General features: G+C 49.5%; 1 protein-coding gene across 1 annotated transcript in view; it reads left to right on the top strand.

Annotated features, from left to right (window-relative positions):
- Positions 1 to 16,745, top strand: part of LOC141991181 (VPS10 domain-containing receptor SorCS3-like) — a 468,227-nt gene extending 451,482 nt beyond the window's left edge. Inside the window, exons 23-27 of the mRNA XM_074959394.1 lie at positions 2,996 to 3,127; positions 4,996 to 5,095; positions 8,697 to 8,802; positions 14,250 to 14,410; positions 15,095 to 16,745. Of these exons, the coding sequence (XP_074815495.1) occupies positions 2,996 to 3,127; positions 4,996 to 5,095; positions 8,697 to 8,802; positions 14,250 to 14,410; positions 15,095 to 15,159 (564 nt within the window). The 3' untranslated portion in view covers positions 15,160 to 16,745. The remainder of the gene's footprint in view (positions 1 to 2,995; positions 3,128 to 4,995; positions 5,096 to 8,696; positions 8,803 to 14,249; positions 14,411 to 15,094) is intronic.
- Positions 16,746 to 18,969: the final 2,224 nt, after the last annotated feature.

Raw genomic sequence — 18,969 nt, 5'->3', positions numbered from 1 at the left:
GGACACATGGGGAGGTAGGGGCACAAAAGTTCATATTTTAGGTGGCGTTTAGGATTCAGCTGAAGCTGGTGGAGGTGATCATCTGGGTCTCTCTCTCTGGCCTGGTCTGGTTAAGACAGCTCTCAGGATGATGAAGGCCCAAGGTCCCAGGGGACGGTGGGGGTGGCAGCCGCGATGGCAAAGCTTGCTCCAGTAGCCAATCTTTGAGGACGCCAAGGGGAAGTGGTGAGTGGACTAGTCCCATCCCCTCGTTATTTTTTCCACTTATTAGGCCTACTTTCCGACAGACCAGTGTTGGTTCATTGATTCCTGGCTCAACACTTTTCCTGTTTACCAAGCATGATCTTAGCACAATCCTTGGGTTACAAGAGTAGGCCTTTTAGTTCGGACTAATTCAGCCTGCGTTGCCTTTGCACCTGTTCCCCTCAACATTTGCTGTTATAGGTTCTTGTGACACTTTATGAACTTACACTCACTTTTACAGCTGAGCTCATACTTAGGGTAAATTGGTAGGCCCGGCTATCACAGCAAGTCCCATACAGTTGTGTAATGTTGCTATGTGCTGTTGTGTTCCACTCCACAGGAAGCTGCGTATCAGTGCTAGGTCAAAAGACCTATCTTATCCAGTGAAGAGCTGCCAAAATCTTAACAACGGGTTCCCTCCTCACCCGACGAGGGGGTCGTTGCTCACTCCCACCCCCTGGGACTCCTGCCCCATCCAACCACCTGCATTCCTTGACGCCCCGCCCCCCCGGGACCCCTGCCCCATCTACCCCCCCCCCCGTCCCCTGACTGCCCCTGGAACCGGGCAGGAGGGTCTCGTGGGCCACCGTAGCGGGTGCCCACCCCACCCCTAAGAGCCAGAGGGACCTGCCGGGGGGCGAGGTGGGCAGTCCCGGTGGTGCTTACCTGGGGCAGCTCCCAGGAAGCATCCGGCAGGTCCCTCTGGCTCCTAGGGGCGGGGGAGCTTAGCTGGGGGGGAGCAGGGGGACTGACTGCTCCCCCCACTGATCACATCAAAAGTGGCACCTTAGGCGCCGACTCCCTGGGTGGTCTGGGGCTGGAGCCCCCACGGGGAGAATTTGGTGGGTGCAGAGCCCCCACCGGCAGCTCCCCACCCTGCGCCCGACCCCAGCTCATCTCCACTCCGCCTCCGCCTCCTCCCCTGAACGTGCCCCCCCCGTCCTGCTTCTCCACGCCCCACCCCCTGGCTTCCCACGAATCAGCTGTTCAGCGGGAAGCCGGGGAGGGCTGAGAAGCAGGCGGCGGCTTCACACTCAGGCCCAGGGAGGCGGAGGTGAGCTGGGGCAGGGAACGGTTCCCCTGCGTGCCCCCTACCCCAGGGTTACCTGCTGCGGTGCAGGTGGCCCTCCTTGTGCCCCCCCGGGAAGCCGGGGGGGCGGGGGCGGAGAAGCAGAGCAGGGCAGCGCGTTCAGGGGAGGAGGCGGAGGCGGGGCGGAGGTGAGCTGGGGCCGGGCGCGGGGCGAGGAGCTGCCGGTGGGGGCTCTGCACCCACCAAATTCTCCCCGTGCGGGCTCCAGCCCCGGAGCACCCAGGGAGTCAGCGTCTAAGGCGCCACTTTTGGCCGGTTGTTAAATTTGAAGCCCTTTTAGAACCGGTTGTCCCTTGCGGAACAACCGGTTCTAAAAGGGCTTCTAAATTTAACAACCGGTTCCAGCTCACCACTGCTCTTATCTATCTTATATCTGTACTGGAATGAGAGAGATGTCTTTTCAACTGATATTTAGCCTCCTGTGGAGTGGAGCACATATCAACCCTACATAACTGGTTGAGATAGGAAGTGAAGAATATCTCATCCTATTAAAACAGCAGGAGATGGAGGGACTTCATTGAGACAGCATGTAACTAATCCTCATTTGGATTTTACCAGGACATTCTGAGCTAATGCTCATGAATTCTTGCAAAAACAATAAAAGTGGCATGGAATAATTAATGCTATCAAGCTGCCAGGGACTCTGTTTTTATGTCTCATCAGGTGATAGATCAAAGCAAAAATTCCTGATTGTAATGGGCTCGAAGCAAGAGAAACGTTGTGTACTTTTCCTTCACATTTATTTTCTGCTGTTCTTGGAAACTGAATGTGATTTTTTTTACATTTTAACATTCCTATTTGCCGGTTCTCACAGGCAGCAAAACTCCATGGAAAATTGGCCATTGGTGGAATTTCAGCAATTTAATTTTCACACTGTGAGAAAACGTGGTTCATCTGAGGAAACAGGAACATTTTACCCCTTTACCAAATTTAGAGTCACTTTGCAAAAAAAAAAAAAAAAAAAAGACCGTCTGACTGTTTTCTGGTATCGCAAGCACCGGAAGGCGCAAAGTAAAATAGAAATAATCTAAGAATACTTGTCTCTGCATCCTCTTGGGACCAAATATTCAGCTACAACCTCTGAGCTACACTCATGCAACTGGTGGTGCCTACAAAAGTGAGGGCGCACCCAGCTGACACAGCCAGACAGCCATCTATGCATGAAAAGTAGGCATCAGGGTGGCCAGAAACCTGATCCGTAAGTGCATAATGGGCTCATACCCTCCTTTTCAGGTACCATCAATTGTGTGTGCAGCAGTGGGTGTGCTGAAACAGGCTGCTGGGATCTGGGGCTTTGAGTCAGCTTTTTATAAAGATAGGAGATGTACAAAAACCTGGCTCTACTGTAGGTCTGTATTTAACCCTCGCAGAGGCTGGGTTCTTTGGATCCATGGGTATGGTCAGGCCCCTCCTTTGCTCTACACGTTAAGGAGGAGGAGTGGTTCTGTACAAGAGCTTCCGTCACAGTTCCTCCTGAGTGGACATCGCAGCTCACTAGAGCTATGTCACCTATAACAGAACCTGAGCTCCCCAGACAACGGGGAGCAGCTCGCTGGCCCCCACTTAATTAGCTCTTCGGAAGTAAACAGGTTGAAAGAACAGAGGGCAGGACCAAAAGGCACTGAGTGACCTTCGAATGCCGCTGCTGGCTCTTCTTCCTAGGTGACTGGTATCCCCGATGAGCAGATTTTGGTGGCGGTATTTCCTGGCCTGCCCACCTCCGCTGAGCTCTTCATCCTACCCCGCAAAAATACGACGGAGAGGAGGAAAGGCCACGAAGGCGATCTGGAGCAGGTAAGCAGCGGGGGTCGCAGCACAGAATGCAGCTAAGCTCAGAGAACACCTTGCGGGGACGCACACTGCACGCAGAATCCTCCTGGGGCTTTTACGTTTCTCTAAAAGAAGTGCTCCTGTTCAACTGCAGCTATTGACTTGAAGCCTATCCCACGTTCAGATAGACCCTAGCCCAGATGTGGAGTCTGGGCAGCATTGGAAGCCACTTCGAGCGAGCTTGGGGAACTGGGCACGTTTCAGGGCTGGAGACCCATACATTTCTCATTAAGCAAGGCCATTTTAAAAAGAAAAATAGCCTTTCCCAATGGCTTATTGAGGGATTCTAAGGAAGCTGAGCTGCGTAACCTTTCTCATGCCATGGTCCATAGCGCCCCCAGTGGCGAGACCCTGTTACAGTAGTGCCTGCCGCCGGGTCGTACCCTCTCCATTGTGGCCTGAGGACAATACCCTACACGCCTGACAGTAATGGAAGGAGAGAGGACAGAGCAATGAGATAACGAACTGAGGCTCACTACAAATAAATCAGGCTCTTCTGCTTGTGTATGACTGGTAGGAGACCTCTTTATTCTGCAATAGCAATCAGCGCATGCAAACTATATTTGGAAGTTACAATATCCATCCATTTAGATAAATAGGTAATTACGGTGATGAATAGGGACTGCAATGTTCAGGCAAGAGGAGAGTTAGAAACAGCAGCACCAGGCTGCTACAATGTTCACACCAGGATTTCTAAGTGATTAAATCAGCTCTACAAAAGCACACGGAGTGAAATGCTGCAGGAGAAAGCAGCTTAGCTCTGGCTAGTGTTCTCCGGTGCACCACTGGTGTACGAGATACACAGCACAAGCTTCGTGGGAGGCATCCCACAGCTTTCTCTCTCTGGTGCAACTAGGCATTAAGAAACTTGGAGGACCACAGAGAATCTTTAGAAGCTCTTGTTACCTGCTAAGCAAAGTCATCCCCTTGAGACGACACTAGCCGATTTGAAAGCCAGCAAGGTCGGTCTCTTAAGTGTGTAGCTCAGTGTCCCTAAGGGATCCACGAAGGCGGGTTTGGAAAGCCGTGTGTGGGGATCCTTCTGACTTCGGTTGAATTTTGTCATAGAGGGTAGGGACAAGTGCAATGCTGCAGCGATCCCAGGTTTCTGTGAGTTCTGTTTCCATTGCAACACAGTGATCCGTGCACTGTGACACCGCCATGGAAAGGTCACTGTGCAGCATGCTGGACTGCCAGCCCACAAGGAGCCTGCCCTCCAGGTCCCCCATCATTTGAGCAGAGGGAGTGGGCTGGGAGTTAAACAGCCTTCAGGACTAGATCCCACCCCTACTTTAACAGGAGCTGCAGGCCTGGAAACAGGGGGGGGGAAGGAGAGTCTCCAGGCTGGCCCACTGGTCTATTGACCCATGGTCTGATCCAACCTCCATTGAGCTCAATGGGAAGGTTTCCAATGACTCCATCGGGCACTGGATCAGGCCCCAAGAGTGTTGATTGGGAGAAAATGAGGGGGATCCCAAAGGATCTTCTTCCTACCCAAGTCTAGCTTTCTTGTGATACATAGGAGAGCAGATCAGATGATCTGGAGTTCCCTTCTGGTCTTAAACTCTGGGACTCTACAGGTCTTGGTTTCCCTTCCAGTAAAAACATCATAGCACACTCCTGGGGTCTTAAAATTTCACCTTTTGTGCCAGGAGAATCACATGGAACAACACTGAGTTCCTGCAAATGCCTCCCACTGCTCTTACACTCACTCCCCCTGCTGCGGGACGGGTTAGGTTTTAGCTTTCAGAGACTGCATGCGTCCCAAGAGGTTCTGTGGTGCTGGTACTATTGTCCATTTTGACCCCACATATCTCTGATTGGTTCACCAGGTTGTTGAAATCCTCTTTAATGCTCTCAACCAGAACCTGGTCCAGTTTGAGCTGAAGCCCGGCGTCGAAGTCATCGTGTACGTCACTCAGCTGACGTTAGGTAAGTGTGGAGTCCCACGTAAGTTGTGCTTCCCCCGTTACTTCTCACAGGAGCAGGGACACACCACAGCATGCTCCTGGCATATAGATAGATGGACCCTGGGGAAAGAGGAGAGTCTCTTAGTCGTTCAAGCTGTGGCAAAGGGAGAACAGAGGCTGGCAATTGCATCCTAGCTCCATCCCAGAATTTAAGGAGGAACCCACACTGTGAGCAAAAGAACCCAGTCGAAATTGGGTGGCATTGGGTTCTCTGTTTCCTAATGCAAAGGTATGCTCCCCGTTACCCGGTATTCTCCCTTCCTGCATGGGACCCTCCACTAGCCAGTCAGCCCTGGAGAAGGGCCAGATCCACACCATTTGGCTCCAGATTGGGACTCGAATTGTCGGAGAGTTTGGGGTGCTGCAATGGGGGGATCATGGGTTCAGGCCCACATCTAATCAGAACCTCCAAAAAACATCCCCTTCATAAAGTTTATCCCCCCCTTTTAAATTGGTTCCTTTCTCAAAGCTTCCCACGATAAGCTAATACCGTCCCAGCCAAGGAGGGGCTAGATCAGTGAAGCTCTCGCTCCTTGGCCGGAAGTGTGTTCACTTAAGCTTTGAGGGGGGAGATGGTTTAAAGGAGAGGCATTCAACGTTGGAAGGGGGATGTTCTTCAGAGGTGCCTGACCAGCTTCAGAGCTTGCTTCCACCAGCCCAACCCTCTCCCATGTCTCTAGGTAGCTCAGCTGAAGAAGAGAAAGGGCTGATTAACCTCGCTTTAGGCAAATGGCTTGGTTAGGTGAAGAAACCCCACACTGTGACTGCTGGGGCTCAAGGAATGGTTCCCTGGTCTTCGTGGTTAGATCCTGAATTTAACCTTCTGCAGATGGTTCACTGGCCCTTGTTCTGTTGTCAGATTGGAAGGTATTTGCTCACTCTCCGTTCTTGAAGCATCTGCACCACTTATTGACATCGGTCAGGGAAACAGTGTAGTCCGGTGGATGGAACAGAGGCCTGGGTTCCTCCTGGGCTGTAATCTTAGCTCTGTCACTGACTCTCTGCATGACCATGGGCGGGTCACCTTGGCCAAATCTTTTGCACCCCTAACTGGACACCTTTTGGGTCTGATTTCCAGAAGTGCTGAACACCGACAACTTCAATCATAGCCAGTAGGAGCTGGGGTGTTCTGTGCTTCTGAAAATCAGCCCCAAGGTATCTTCAGTTGGGTGCCCAAAATCTGAGACACACGAAGTCTGCTGCCGCTTTTGAAAATGTGAGACGTAGCCGCTCTGTGCCTCAGTTTACCCACTTATAAAAATACCATCATTGTAAGGCTTAGTTAATGCATTAATATCTGTAAAGTTTTTTAAGACACTCAGATGAAAGATCTTTTATCAGGCCCTGATCTAGTGCCCAGGGAAATCAGTGGGAGCATTTACATTGACTTCCATGGGCATTGAATCAAACCCTTATTGCTAATTAGAGCTGGGTGAGGATCAAGCCCTTATTGCTAATTAGAAGTGGGGGCACTGGGGAGGGGGAGAGAGACCAAGCCACCCAAGAATAGCCCATAGCCTGTGTGGTTCGGGGTACTTGCGTAGGGTGTGAGAGATTCAGGTTCCAGTCCCTGCTCTGCTTGATTCAGACCAGGGACTTCAACATGGGGCTCCCATGCCCCAGACGAGTGCTCTAACAATTGGAGTCTCACTTTTTGGCTTTGTCCAGAAATTCCAACCTGGACCTGAGAAACCTTCCCAATGGAAGTTCCATTGAGGCTGATACATTCACGTGAAAAGTTTAGATTGCGATGAATCCTTATTTTCCAACAAGAAAACATTTCCCCCCAAAATTCCCAGCCGTCTCCATTGTCACTATAACAGTCCTCTACAGGCAGCTGCTGCTCTTTCGGTGAGCATGGAACTTATGAGAGGGAAATTTAGGCATCTGCCGGAGGAACACTTGCCCTGAGAGTAACCCATCTCTACAAATGAGTCCTGATTAAGATTAAGCACTGGCTCTCCATCTCCATCTTCACTCATCATAATACATCCCCTCCAATCTTTGGCAGCCTTGCAGCCCACCCTGACGTGGCACTCTTAGCGAGAGATAAGAGGCCGGAGAGCTTTTAGCTTTTGCTCTTGCTGACCACCCCTTGCAAGTACCTGGCCAGGTCCGCCATGCAATATTTCAGTGATCCCATTAAAGGAAATGGGGGTTCTGGTTCTTGTTGAGTTTGTCTCATAGAATAATGGGATTCACATTCCTCATTCGTGAAACATTCAGAGCTAAGAACTAGCTTAGACCATGGCTCCTGACCTCTCTCCCAGCTACTGCCTTTGCTCAGGCCATAGGTGGCAGGGGGCAGCCTGACGCTAGTTAATTCCTTTTATTAGGAAGCAAATTCCTTCCCGGTGGTATGAACATCAGGCTCCACATCAACAAAAAGCCCCTCACGGACTGTTACCTCTGGGGGAGAATGATAGACCCTGATGGTCAGGGGTGGACAGCCGGTTAGAATTAAAGTGTCAAATCTGTACCCAGATCCCCAAGTTCAGGACTCAGTATTTGCTATAAATACTGCAACTGCCAAAATTCAGATCCAGGTGAAGATTCTGGACAGCCTTCCGGCCTCCCACAGTCTAGGGCTGTTTGGGTCTGAGCTTTTGCTTCAGGTCCTTCCCTCTACAGTGTTTAGATTCAGGAGGTCCAGCCCTTTCCAGGAATGAGAGTCTGAGCCAAGCTTTCCGCAGGCTGGGTGCTTCCGTGGGAGTTCTGAGAACAGGGTGCCAGCAGTATCCGCCTCTTGGATTGTAAGAATCAGGGCAGGGACCATGAGTGGCTTGGTTGGTGTAGACTCCTCCATGTCTACTGTGCTATATAAGCAATGGAGAGTTGTAATAATGAACCTGGATCAAATGTTCTTTGCAGGTTCAGGAAAGTTCAGCTGCTACTTAAAATCATTTGCAAGAAGCTAGAGGGTCAGTGCTGGGATTAAACTCAGGAGTTCTGAGTTCTCAGTCCCAGTCTTGCACACTGACCACTAGGCCATGAGAATTCTGCCCCAGACCAGCGGTGGGAGCAGCTACCCACACAAGGCACTACATGCACTCTATTATAAACCACCCAAACCATATCAATACAGGTGGGTCAGCGCTGCAAACTGCTGTGGAATTTGGGAAGCAGCAGGGGGCTGTTTGGTTGGAGGGTTTTGCTTTGGGCTCATCTCCAGCATAAGCTAACAAAATAAAAACATCTCGGCACCAGTCTTATCGAATCCCCCTTCAAATCCTTTATGCTTCTGCTCCAGCTCCAGTGAAAGCATCAAACGAGACAGCCCGAAGAGTTAACATGGGAACAGTGAGTTTGTCTCAGCACAGCCTGATTCTGCGTTTTTATCAGGAGCTGTTACAGGGCATCGCCAACTCAAATAGGAGCTTCTCTTTCGAAGGCAGGGGAATTGATTTGTCTCATACCAGCTGGCTCTGCTCAAACAGCATGTCCCACACAGCGATGATAGGAAAGCAGATGCTGCAAAGAGAGAACCAGGTTCGGCTGCCTGGTGCCCAGACCCCCCTGGTTAATGGCTTCCCAATATAACTATCTGCCCTTTCTCTTTGCAGCGCCTCTCGTGGACTCCAGCACCGGACACAGCAGTTCGGCGATGTTGATGTTGTTGTCTGTGGTCTTTGTCGGCTTGGCTGTTTTTTTAATCTACAAATTTAAAAGGTATGTTGAGAAGCTAGCCGGGGAGGTGGCTGTTTCCAAGGAAGCCTGGCAAAGGGATGCTGAAAATCCGGAGTTTAGAGCAGGAGAGCCACGCTCCCTGATATGGGGGGTCTAGGATTGAATGACATAGGGGATTTGTGGCCAGAACCTCCCTTGACTTATATAGTTCCCTTGTCTTCCGTGGAGCTGTGCCAGTTTCCATCAGCTGCAAATCCAGCCTCTTGGCTTCAATACAGCTATCCTGATTTACATCAACCGAGTATGTGATCCACTACGTTCAGTGGTGCTCCACCTCTTATCCCAGCTGAGAAGCTAGTCCTTGCTTTAGACTGATTTAGGATGTCAGTAATGTAATTACTCTCCCCTAGCCAAAAAGATGAAATGTGCTTGCCTGTAAGGGCTGTGGAAGACACTGGACTGGCTGCCACGTTTCCAGGCGGCCAGGCAGTTGAAGATACTGCCAAGCGGACAGTGTGTTACACGGGTACAAGGTGCATGTACAGTACATCCAAAATATGGCCGCCCATTAGGGTTATGGACCTGCAGTGTTCTGCTGTGTTTGGACAGCTGGGACCTAGTGGCGTTTTCTTACCTTAGCTACGATGGACAATGATTTACATAACGGGGGAAGGGGGGGGGGGCCAAAGGATCACCTGAGGTTTTGCCAGCTCAGTTCTGCACTGCTTTGCGCTTTGCATTGTCGTTTACACTTACAAAAAGCAAGGGTAAAGCAAGCATCTCCCAAGGGGGTAGCATTTTACAGCCGCTTTGCACAGGTGGGGCACAGGAGAATCAGGCCCTCGATATTTGATTCCTGTTGCTGCCTGGTCCCAGGAGATGAGTTTTGTCTCCACGTGTTGCTCACCACAGGTAAACCCTGTACTCAGACTGCTGAGTGCTAGCATCAGAATGCAGAAGCCCTCCATTGAGCAGTGTACACATGATGTCGTAGAAGCCAGTGTTAATCACTCTCTGTTACTTCCCCATCACGTCTGCCCTGCTCTCAAATCAACAGACGTTTTTTTTCCCCACGCAACTCGCTGTGAATGCTCCCTGGGACCTGAAAAATCAAGCTGTGTCTTGCAACAGCGCTAGAGATGAGCTTGAACCAGGACCTGAGTCAAAGTGTAGAGGGGGCTGTTCAAAATCCAAATTCAGCAGATCGTTCAGTATCCGTACATATCATGAAACCTGCAGCTGTTGTGACCCGACAGGGAGCTTGTCTGTGTCTGACATGCAGAGAACAGATACTTCCATGTTAAGTGCGAAGGTGCCATTACCAGACTTTAATAAAAACACCCCGTTCCCGAGCAGCGGTCAGGACGTGCATTGTGTCCATTATACTCTGCTGCCTCAAGTTGTCAAAGAAAACTGTGGGACAAGTGTGCTTTGTTTGCTGAATGGCTGCCTAATGGGCATGCTTCTTAGGCAGACAGAACTCTTCTTAGTGTAATCTTTGCATCCAGTAAGGTTCCTGCCGTGTTAAATGGGCTGCATGCCCAGATCCAGCCCCGCAGCTGTATTGTACTGTACTGGAACTACAGATTGGATCTGATTTTTGATTCCAGGCATGCATACGTTTTAAGTTTTTAACTCCCAAACCAGAGCCTTTCCCCGACAGGTCCCAGCTGTACGCGTCTCTCTCTGACTCTTCTTCAGGAGGATGTAAGGCTGTGCCTCCTAAGGGATTCTCGGGTTGCAGACAGCCTGGGGTCTCGAGAGTGGAAGGCAGTCACTCAGAGGGGCCTGGGCTCTATGCTCCAAATTGAAATCAGTATCATTGTACTTATCAAAAGGAAAGGCCGCTCATTTCTGAGCTTTTTAAATTGAAATTGGCTGATACCATTGCCTACGGGCTTGATCCGAAGCCCACTGAAGTCAATGGGAATTGAGTGCTCTGATCCTTCGGCCACTGAAGTGAGTGGGAAAGCTTCCATTGGTTTCAGGAGAATAGGATCAAGTCCTTAGTGCCCAGGATTTTCATCGGCTCAGATGCAGCGTTTCAGCCTCCTACGCTTGTCAGGTCGACAGCACAAAGCCACTTCACTGTTGCTCTCTGCTCCCGCGCTGTGATGAAATGCAGCTTGCCAAAGGAGTGCCGGCCCTGCTCCTGAGCATGGGATGCTATTCCAGGGACAGGAGGCCCAGTGAGATGGAGAATGACACCTCTGCCCTAGAATGTGGGGACTAGAGGCTGGACTTCTATCGGAACCTTCCTCTTGGAGTGATGCAAAATCCCAAATCTTTCCTCCCTTGCCTGTGGCCCCACATGAGGCTTTCTAATCGAGTTGTATCTGGGGCTTGGTACAAGGGGAGTGGGCTAGTAAAGAGGAGTCAGTGCTTCAGGGCTGGAGCACCCCTGGAAAAAAAGAGTGGGTACTCAGCACCCACCAGCCACCTGCCGATCAGCTGTTTGGTGGGTCCCACTGATCAGCTGTTCAGCGGTGTGTGAGAGGCACTGGGAGGAGGGGGCAGAGCAGGGGTGGAAGAGGTGGGCGGGGCCTTGGGGAAAAGGGGTGGAGTGGGGCTGGGGCCTCGAAGCAGAGCAGGTGTAGAGTACCCACCTAGAAAGAGGAAAGTCAGTACCAGGCAGCTTGGCAAACCAGTGTGTGCAGCCCCTTGAAAGATAGCCCCTATGCTGCAGCATCGACGGCATCCTAAATGCAGCCTCTCTGAACCTCGCCACCCCCCTGAAAAGTGCTCCCCGCCTTATGCACCCCTCCCACCTCCCCAGGCGGGATCATTACAGGTGCCTGGTATGACTTTGCTGTGCCCCAGGGATGGGGAGCCCAGACCCTACACTCTCTCCAAAGATGTGGGGCAGGACAGCTCTGGGCTGTAGAGGACTACATTCTTAGCTGCTTTGTCCAAACCAACACACGCCACTGCAAATGACAAAGGTTGGGGTGAAATCCGGAACCCCGAGTGCCTAATGGCAGGGTCATGGAGCAGAAAACATGCTTAAACCCCAAGCCCGCTGCCTCTTTGGATTAGAAATTATAGCATGCAACAGCTCTCAATAGAGAAATGGGCATAAAGTAAACCGCTCGTCTCCCACTTCCTCCGAGCTGTCGGTCCACTGGCAGTGTGTACTTTTATGATTAGCTAGAATCACTGTCTGAATACCAAGTTTCTGTTTAGAGAAAGGGGGAGCATGTGGCTGCATAAATGTTTAATTCTGCAAATTTATAGAATTGGCACGCTGCTGGCTTCCACACAGCCTCCTTATTTTGAGTCTGTATGTAAGAGTCTCAGCCGATGCGTTAGAGATCCCTGCTGCAACCTGTTCTCCCAGCTTGGAACCCTGGCTGCGAAAGAAGTGTGTGTATGTGGCGGTCACTCATTACAGGGATCAGAGAATCATAGGACTGGAAGGGACCTCGAGAGGTCGTCTAGTCCAGTCCCCTGCACTCAAGGCAGGACTAAGTATTATCAGACCATCCCTGACAGGTGTTTGTCTAACCTGCTCTTAAAAATCTCCAATGATGGAGATTCCACAACCTCCCTGGGCAATTTATTCCAGTGCTTAACCACTCTGACAGTTAGGAACTTTTTCCTAATATCCAACCTAAACTGCCCTTGCTGCAATTTAAGCCCCTTGGTTCTTGTCCTATCCTCAGAGGTTAAGGAGAACAATTTTTCCCCTCCTCCTTGTAACCATCTTTTATGGAGGTAAAAACTGTTATCATGGCCCCTCTCAGTCTCCTCTTCTCCAGACTAAACAAACCCAATTTTTTCAGTCTTCCCTCATAGGTCATGTTTTCTAGACCTTTAATCATTTTTGTTGCTCTTCTGTTCTCCACTTTGTCCACATCTTTCCTGAAATGTGGCTAACAGAACTAGACACAATACTCCAGTCAAGGCCATATCAGCGCAGAAGAATTACTTCTTGTGTCTTGCTTACAACACTCCTGCTAATACATCCCAGAATGATGTTCACTTTTTTTTTGCAATAGTGTTACACTGTTGCCTCATATTTAGCGTGTGATCCACTGTGACCCCCAGATCCCTTTTTGCGCTGTTCCTTCCTAGGCAGTCATTTCCCATTTTGTATGTGTGCAATTGATTGTTCCTTCCTAAGTCAAGTATTTTGCATTAGTCCTTATTGAATTTCATCCTATTTACTTCAGACCATTTCTCCAGTTTGTCCAGATCATTTTGAATTTTAATCCTATCCTCCAAAGCACTTGCCACACCTCCCAGCTTGGTATCGTCAGCAAACTTTATAAGTGTACTCTGTATGCCGTTATCTAAATCATTGATGAAGATATTGAACAGACCCAGAACTGATCCCTGCAGGACCCCACTTGTTATGTCCTTCCAGCATGACTGTGAACCACTGATAAGTACTCTCTGGGAACGGTTTTCCAACCAGTTATGCACCCACTGTATAGTAGATCCATCTAGGTTGTATTTCCCTATTTTATTTATGAGAAGGTTAAGCGAGACTGTATCCACAAGGCTTGTTACCCTGTCAAAGAAAGCTATCAGGTTGGTTTGACATCATTTTGTTCTTGACAAATCCATGCCGACTCTTATTTATCACCTTATTATCTTCTAGGTGTTTGCAAATTTATTGCTTCATTATTTGATCCATTATCTTTCTGGGTACTGAAGTTAAGCTGACTGATCTGTGATTCCCTGGGTTGTCCTTTTCTTATAGATTGGCACTATATTTGCACCTCTGGGGGACTCCGAGGACAGATGTGTGATGGGATAATGCGGGGGGGGTGTGTGTTTGTGTGTGTGGATTTGTTTTCTCCCTGGTTCCCAGAGACAGCTGGAGGCTCTGTTCCACACAGCATCAGACAACTCTTTTTCATTCCCCCCCTCCCCCACACACACACCGCTCACAGCTTAAGACAGTAACTTTCCTACTGCTGCTTCTTCTGAAAACAGAGCTGAGATTCCCTTGATCTACAGGCTCATCTGGAGAGTTCTGGGCCCTTTGATCCTAACTGGAGTTTTCCTGTTCACTCTCAAACCTTGATTGGACTGTTCAGGCCCCTTTTAGGGTCTGGTTCCCTTCACCTGGTGAATAGAGCCTTCTCCTACCCCTTATCCATTGCTGGAGAGTTTTGCACCATCTTCCTGGTGTACTCTTCCCCTTCATCCTTTGCTGGACTTCCTTGCACCCCATACACCTGGTTGGGTCTGTTCGATTCTTCCCCTGCCCTGCCTGTTTACCCTGCTTGGTACATTCTCTGTCCATTACTATTGGCAAAAATTCTTGGTTATAGTTGGTGGCTGTTGTTTCATTCTCCAGACCCTAAGCTGTCACTGGTGGTGGTGATGGAGACTCTGGCCTGTATTGGTTGGGAAAGCAGCCTTCAGACCCAGTATGGCCATTCTTATGTTCTTATGGTTTAATTGCTCTAATGAGCTCAGTTCTGCAATGCCAAAGGCCACTGCCTGAAAAAGGCCTCTTGCTTTCCTTCCTTGGGCAGGAAAATCCCGTGGGTTAACATCTACGCTCAAGTCCAACACGACAAGGAACAGGAGATGATCGGTTCTGTGAGCCAAAGCGAAAGTGCCCCCAAGATCACGCTGAGCGAGTTCACTGACCCTGAGGAGCTAATGGAGAAAGAACTGGATACTCGGGTTATAGGTAAGGCATGACTCCCTCTTGGCGAGCAGTCATCAACCCGGAGAGCACGCTGGCCCTGGAGATACTGGCAGAGTCCATGTTACCAGGGTTCAGGAAAGCAAATGGACACTGGCCTGGGTAACAAAGACATCTCAGGGTCTGAATGGGATGGGACACCTCACTGCGGAGGGGTTGTATTCACACGCACAGAGTTGAACTGATAGCCACATCTTGGGTCAGGAAGAATTTCCCCTCCAGAGTGGGGAGCTTGGGTTACGTTGCACTTTCCTCTGTTCTTGGCCTTTTCCATACTGGGATTCCCCCTTCCCAGCTAGCTGGGACCCCACTGCCATTTATCAATGTGTGATGGCTCTGTGTGTGTGTGTGTGTGTGTGTGGTGTTAGCCTTCCACATGTGTGTGATCTTGACTCCCATGATGTTTGGGTGGGGGATGCAGCCCAACCTTGGGAACCCTAGAGCAAGGCCCAGGTAGGTTCAGGCGGGCTTATCCCATGTGATCCGTTTCCTGCTATTGCAAGAAGTGTGGGGTACGTCCCCCCACCACCAACCGACTTCTCTCCCTAGACTCGGCCTGTGTCCTGCTGCACTGTGGCTTATCTGTACCCACTGCCCGTGGGCGAGAGGCGACAGGCTGGGCTGTTTCATGAGCTTCCCTGACCCTTTTCTCCCTCTTATCTTCTGCAGGAAGCATCTCGACAATTGCTAACAGCGAAAGCACAAAGGAAATCCCCAACTGCACTAGTGTTTAACAGCAAGAATCCACTTGGTCTACAGCATTTCTGGCTTTTTATTTGTAATTATTATTATTATTGTTATTATTATTATTATTAAAAAAAGAAAATGATACGTCATTATCATCATTTCTGGGGGGCTGGGGAGAGGTGTTTTGTTTACCAGGGCCACATTCATAAACGGCAGGTAGATGCTCAGCATTTGGAAAATTCCCATTGGTTACAAATAACGATTGTAGGCCGAGACTACAGGGCTAAGCGATTTGAGTGCCCGGTTTGCATTAAAATGACTGGGAACCATGTGTCTAAATCTCCTAGGTGGATCTGAACGTCTCAACGGAACTGTTGCAGGCAAATGATCCACTTCCCGTCTCCACACCCCGCAGCAAATCAACAGCCTAAGACACTGGAGTTGACTCTGCAATGTGCTGAGTGCCCTCAGCTCCCAATGACTTGCAGGTCTTAGCCGGATCGTGCCCACTCAATTGATTCTCCTTGTCCTTTGATGGGGAAACAAACCGAGTGGCGTTAACCGTTTGGGCTCCAAAGCTGGTGGGCGGGATGCACAAGTAGCTACCAAGAAGCGTGCACAAGTTTATGAATGAGGCTCCAACCTGTGCATCTGACTAGCAAGGATACCGATGGCATACTGTAGATAATTCCAGTGTAAATAGCTTTTTATTTCTTGGGAAATAATTTAATGTTTAGTAAAAGAAAAGTTTAAAAAAAAACAACCCCACACAAACACACCAACCAGGCCACCAAGGATCCCATGTGAGTTCTTGTGCAACACAGGGATTCTCAATATATTCCAGTTGTCTGTCGTATTTAACTCTTTCAGCTCTGTCTGTGTTACATGGTGGTTTTTCTTTTTGCATAACAGGAAGGATTTTTTTTTAGTGGGGGAGTGATTTTAAGAGGCAGGAGTGAGGATTTTGTAACACACTTTAACAGTGCGCACTGGTTTTTCACCCCAGTTCTAGAGCTAAGCCAATGCTCGTAGACTTCCAGTGCAGAATCTGGTGACACTGGGTAGAGAACATGATGGAAGCGAGGAGAAAGGATCTTGTTCTCAATGACGGGCAAACCTCAAAGTAGTTGGCTTTGAACAGGCTTCCGAAAGCCGGTCCTGATCCCTACAACCCCTGCTCGTAATGGGCCAGATTCTGATATCCTTATTCGCACTGCGGAGTACCTTTGAGTAGTCTCTCTGAAGTCATGCTCCAGAGTAAAGGGCACTTCTGTGTGAGTAAAGGTATCGGAATGGGGCCTGACGCATGTATTTAGGGACTGTGTGGGGGAATAAGGGTTGCAGTCTCAAGCCTGGTGCAAAGCTGAATCGGCATTTTCTCCAAACCTCTTGAGTCTGCAAAACTGAGCTGGGGTTCTCCAAGGCTTCCTTACCAGCCTTGCAGGGCAACTGCTTGTAGGCCTGGCTGGAAGTGCTGCAAGAATACCTTTTGATGGTTGGTGCTGCCTGGTCAAAACATGGCCTCAGGAAAGGCAGCATGAAAACAGTATCAGAGGATGCGAAGTTCTCTGAAGGTTTTAGAGCCTTCTGACCTCTTCCGTTCCAGTTCCGAACTGTGGGCGTGTTCCGAGCAGGAGGAAATGGGGAAGATGCTAAAAATGGGCCCAGTCTTGCAAGGGTCCAAAGGGAGCGGAGAGTGCCTGGCTGGGGCACCTTTAGGAGCTGCTCAGCCTCTTGCAGGATTATAGAAAGCGGAGATGGGTTCCAAGTTGACACCAGCTCCAAGACTCCCCGAAGTTTGGGGTGTTTGGATTCAGTGTTCCAGGTCATCTGCCCGCAGAGCTGAGCAGGAGGCTAGGCTTTAAAGCTCCCTGGAAGAGTTACTAGTATCACATGCCTGGGGCTCTGTTCATCAGGTGGAAGGTGGTTCCAAGATCTTTACGGGGAGAAAGGCTGGGAAGATCCTTGTGCAAAGAAAAAAGCGGCCCCTATGTCAAGATTCAATCAAACCAGGCAAATTTAGGGAAACGGCATTGTGTGAAACATTAAAGCAAAACAACCTCAAACCACTGCTGCTCCCAGTCTAATCTGCCACTTAATATGCTTGAGGTCCTTTCCATCGGTTTAAAAATAATTTCCCTCACCCTGTCACTTCTGCTCTAGTTCCTGATACAAACAGGAGACTGATGGCTATGCTTTCCTCTCTGACCTTGTGCTTCCATCCATCACATGTGCATACCCTCGTTCTGTTACGCTATCCTTGCTACTGAAACCCCAAAGTGTTTTACAGTAATGGGCCAATCTGCTGATAATACTGTCACAGCAGGGCCATTATTTTCAAATAGCATCCCATTTATATGGGGGGTGTGTGCGTGCGTGTATGTGATTTGCCCTACTCAGACTTTAGGCGAAGGTTTTGTGAGCTGCTGAGCAGAGAAATGGCACTTGGTTCCTACCAAAACATTGTACCAAATGATTTTCACTTTGAACATTTTCAGAGAATTTTACAGGGATTTTTTTCCCAGTGAAATGAAATTTGGAATTGATTCAGTACAAAAAAAAAAATCTCGTGGGGTTCCTCCCCCCTTTGCCTTTTTCTGCCTTTTTCCCATGCATGCTGGGGGTGGGGGGGTGGGGGATCATGAGAAGGGAGGGGAACCCACAAAAAATGAGTAGTTTTGCTGTTGGGGAGAGCTGGAAAATAGGACCATTTTTGAATGATGCAAAGATTTGGCACCAAAAATGCTGTATCAGTCACAAAGCCATGTTTGTGTTGAGGGAACGTTTCAACCATCTCTAATCCTGAGCAAACCTCAGCTTCCGTGGGACTCAGTAGGAACCGGGGGTTTAATCCGGAGCCTGCAGAAACCAATGGGAGTTTTGCCACTGTCTTCCGTGAGTTTTGGATCAGTCCCTGAGACTGCATGCTCGCACTCTCCCTCTCTTAGAGTCCATCGCCCAGGCTCTAGGAGGTGTAACTCTCCGCTTGGGTAGACATACACACGCTAGCTCTGCTCAGGCAAGCTCCTAAATATAGCAGCGTGGGTGGGATTGGGCTCTCAGTTCAGCCTGTCCCAAGTGCTTTTTATTAAAATAATAGCACAATGGAGAAAGAACACCAAGAAATTTGAAGCCCTGTGGCCCATCTGGGCCATAATGCTGGCTGAAACTAGCAGCTCCATACTACCCTTCCTCACAGCTGCTGCGGAAGGGGGTGTGGCTGTGTTAAGGGGCGTAGCCAGAGCACACTTGTACTCCGCTAATCCCTGGTTGCAGCCACCATCAGTTAAGCAGCCCTGAGGCCGCTCTAAATTGCTCCAGGAGCCCCACCACCCTTGCTTAGTCCTGGGGATGGGGCGGGGGGGGGGGGGAGTGCAAAGGTAGCACAAATCCTCATGCTTCCCTTTGGCGCCTGCCTGTATCACACTTGAGGAGCAAGGTCAGAAACTCTGGTTTCTTTTGAAGAGTTAAAAAAAAATCCCTCCTTTTATATTGTAAGGATTAAATGGGGCAGACAATTGCAATACTTCTATTAAACACGGTAATACAAATGCATGTCATATATATATACATATATATAAATACTGTTCTTGGTTTTCTTGTTCCATTTGAATATTTCTACTGTAAAAAAGGCAGTGGTTTTGAAATTGTTGAAAATAAATGTATTTTTGTACATCAGATCTACCCATGGCTGCTCTTTCACTGCTCGTCCTTGTCGTTCACTCTTCCAGTGCAGCCCTGGCTGCTTCTGCTCTTCTCCCTCTGCTGAGCCTCCAGAGTGTTTGCTTGCCCTAGGACAGCGTTTCTAAATGGGTTGGTCGTCACCCCTGCACGGGGGCGAGTTATGAGGCATTGAA

The sequence above is a fragment of the Natator depressus genome, chromosome 7, assembly GCF_965152275.1.
Source record: "Natator depressus isolate rNatDep1 chromosome 7, rNatDep2.hap1, whole genome shotgun sequence".
Taxonomy (NCBI): domain Eukaryota; kingdom Metazoa; phylum Chordata; order Testudines; family Cheloniidae; genus Natator; species Natator depressus.
The sequence above is the reverse complement of the archived record's forward strand: the minus strand, read 5'-3'. Positions and strand labels throughout refer to the sequence as shown.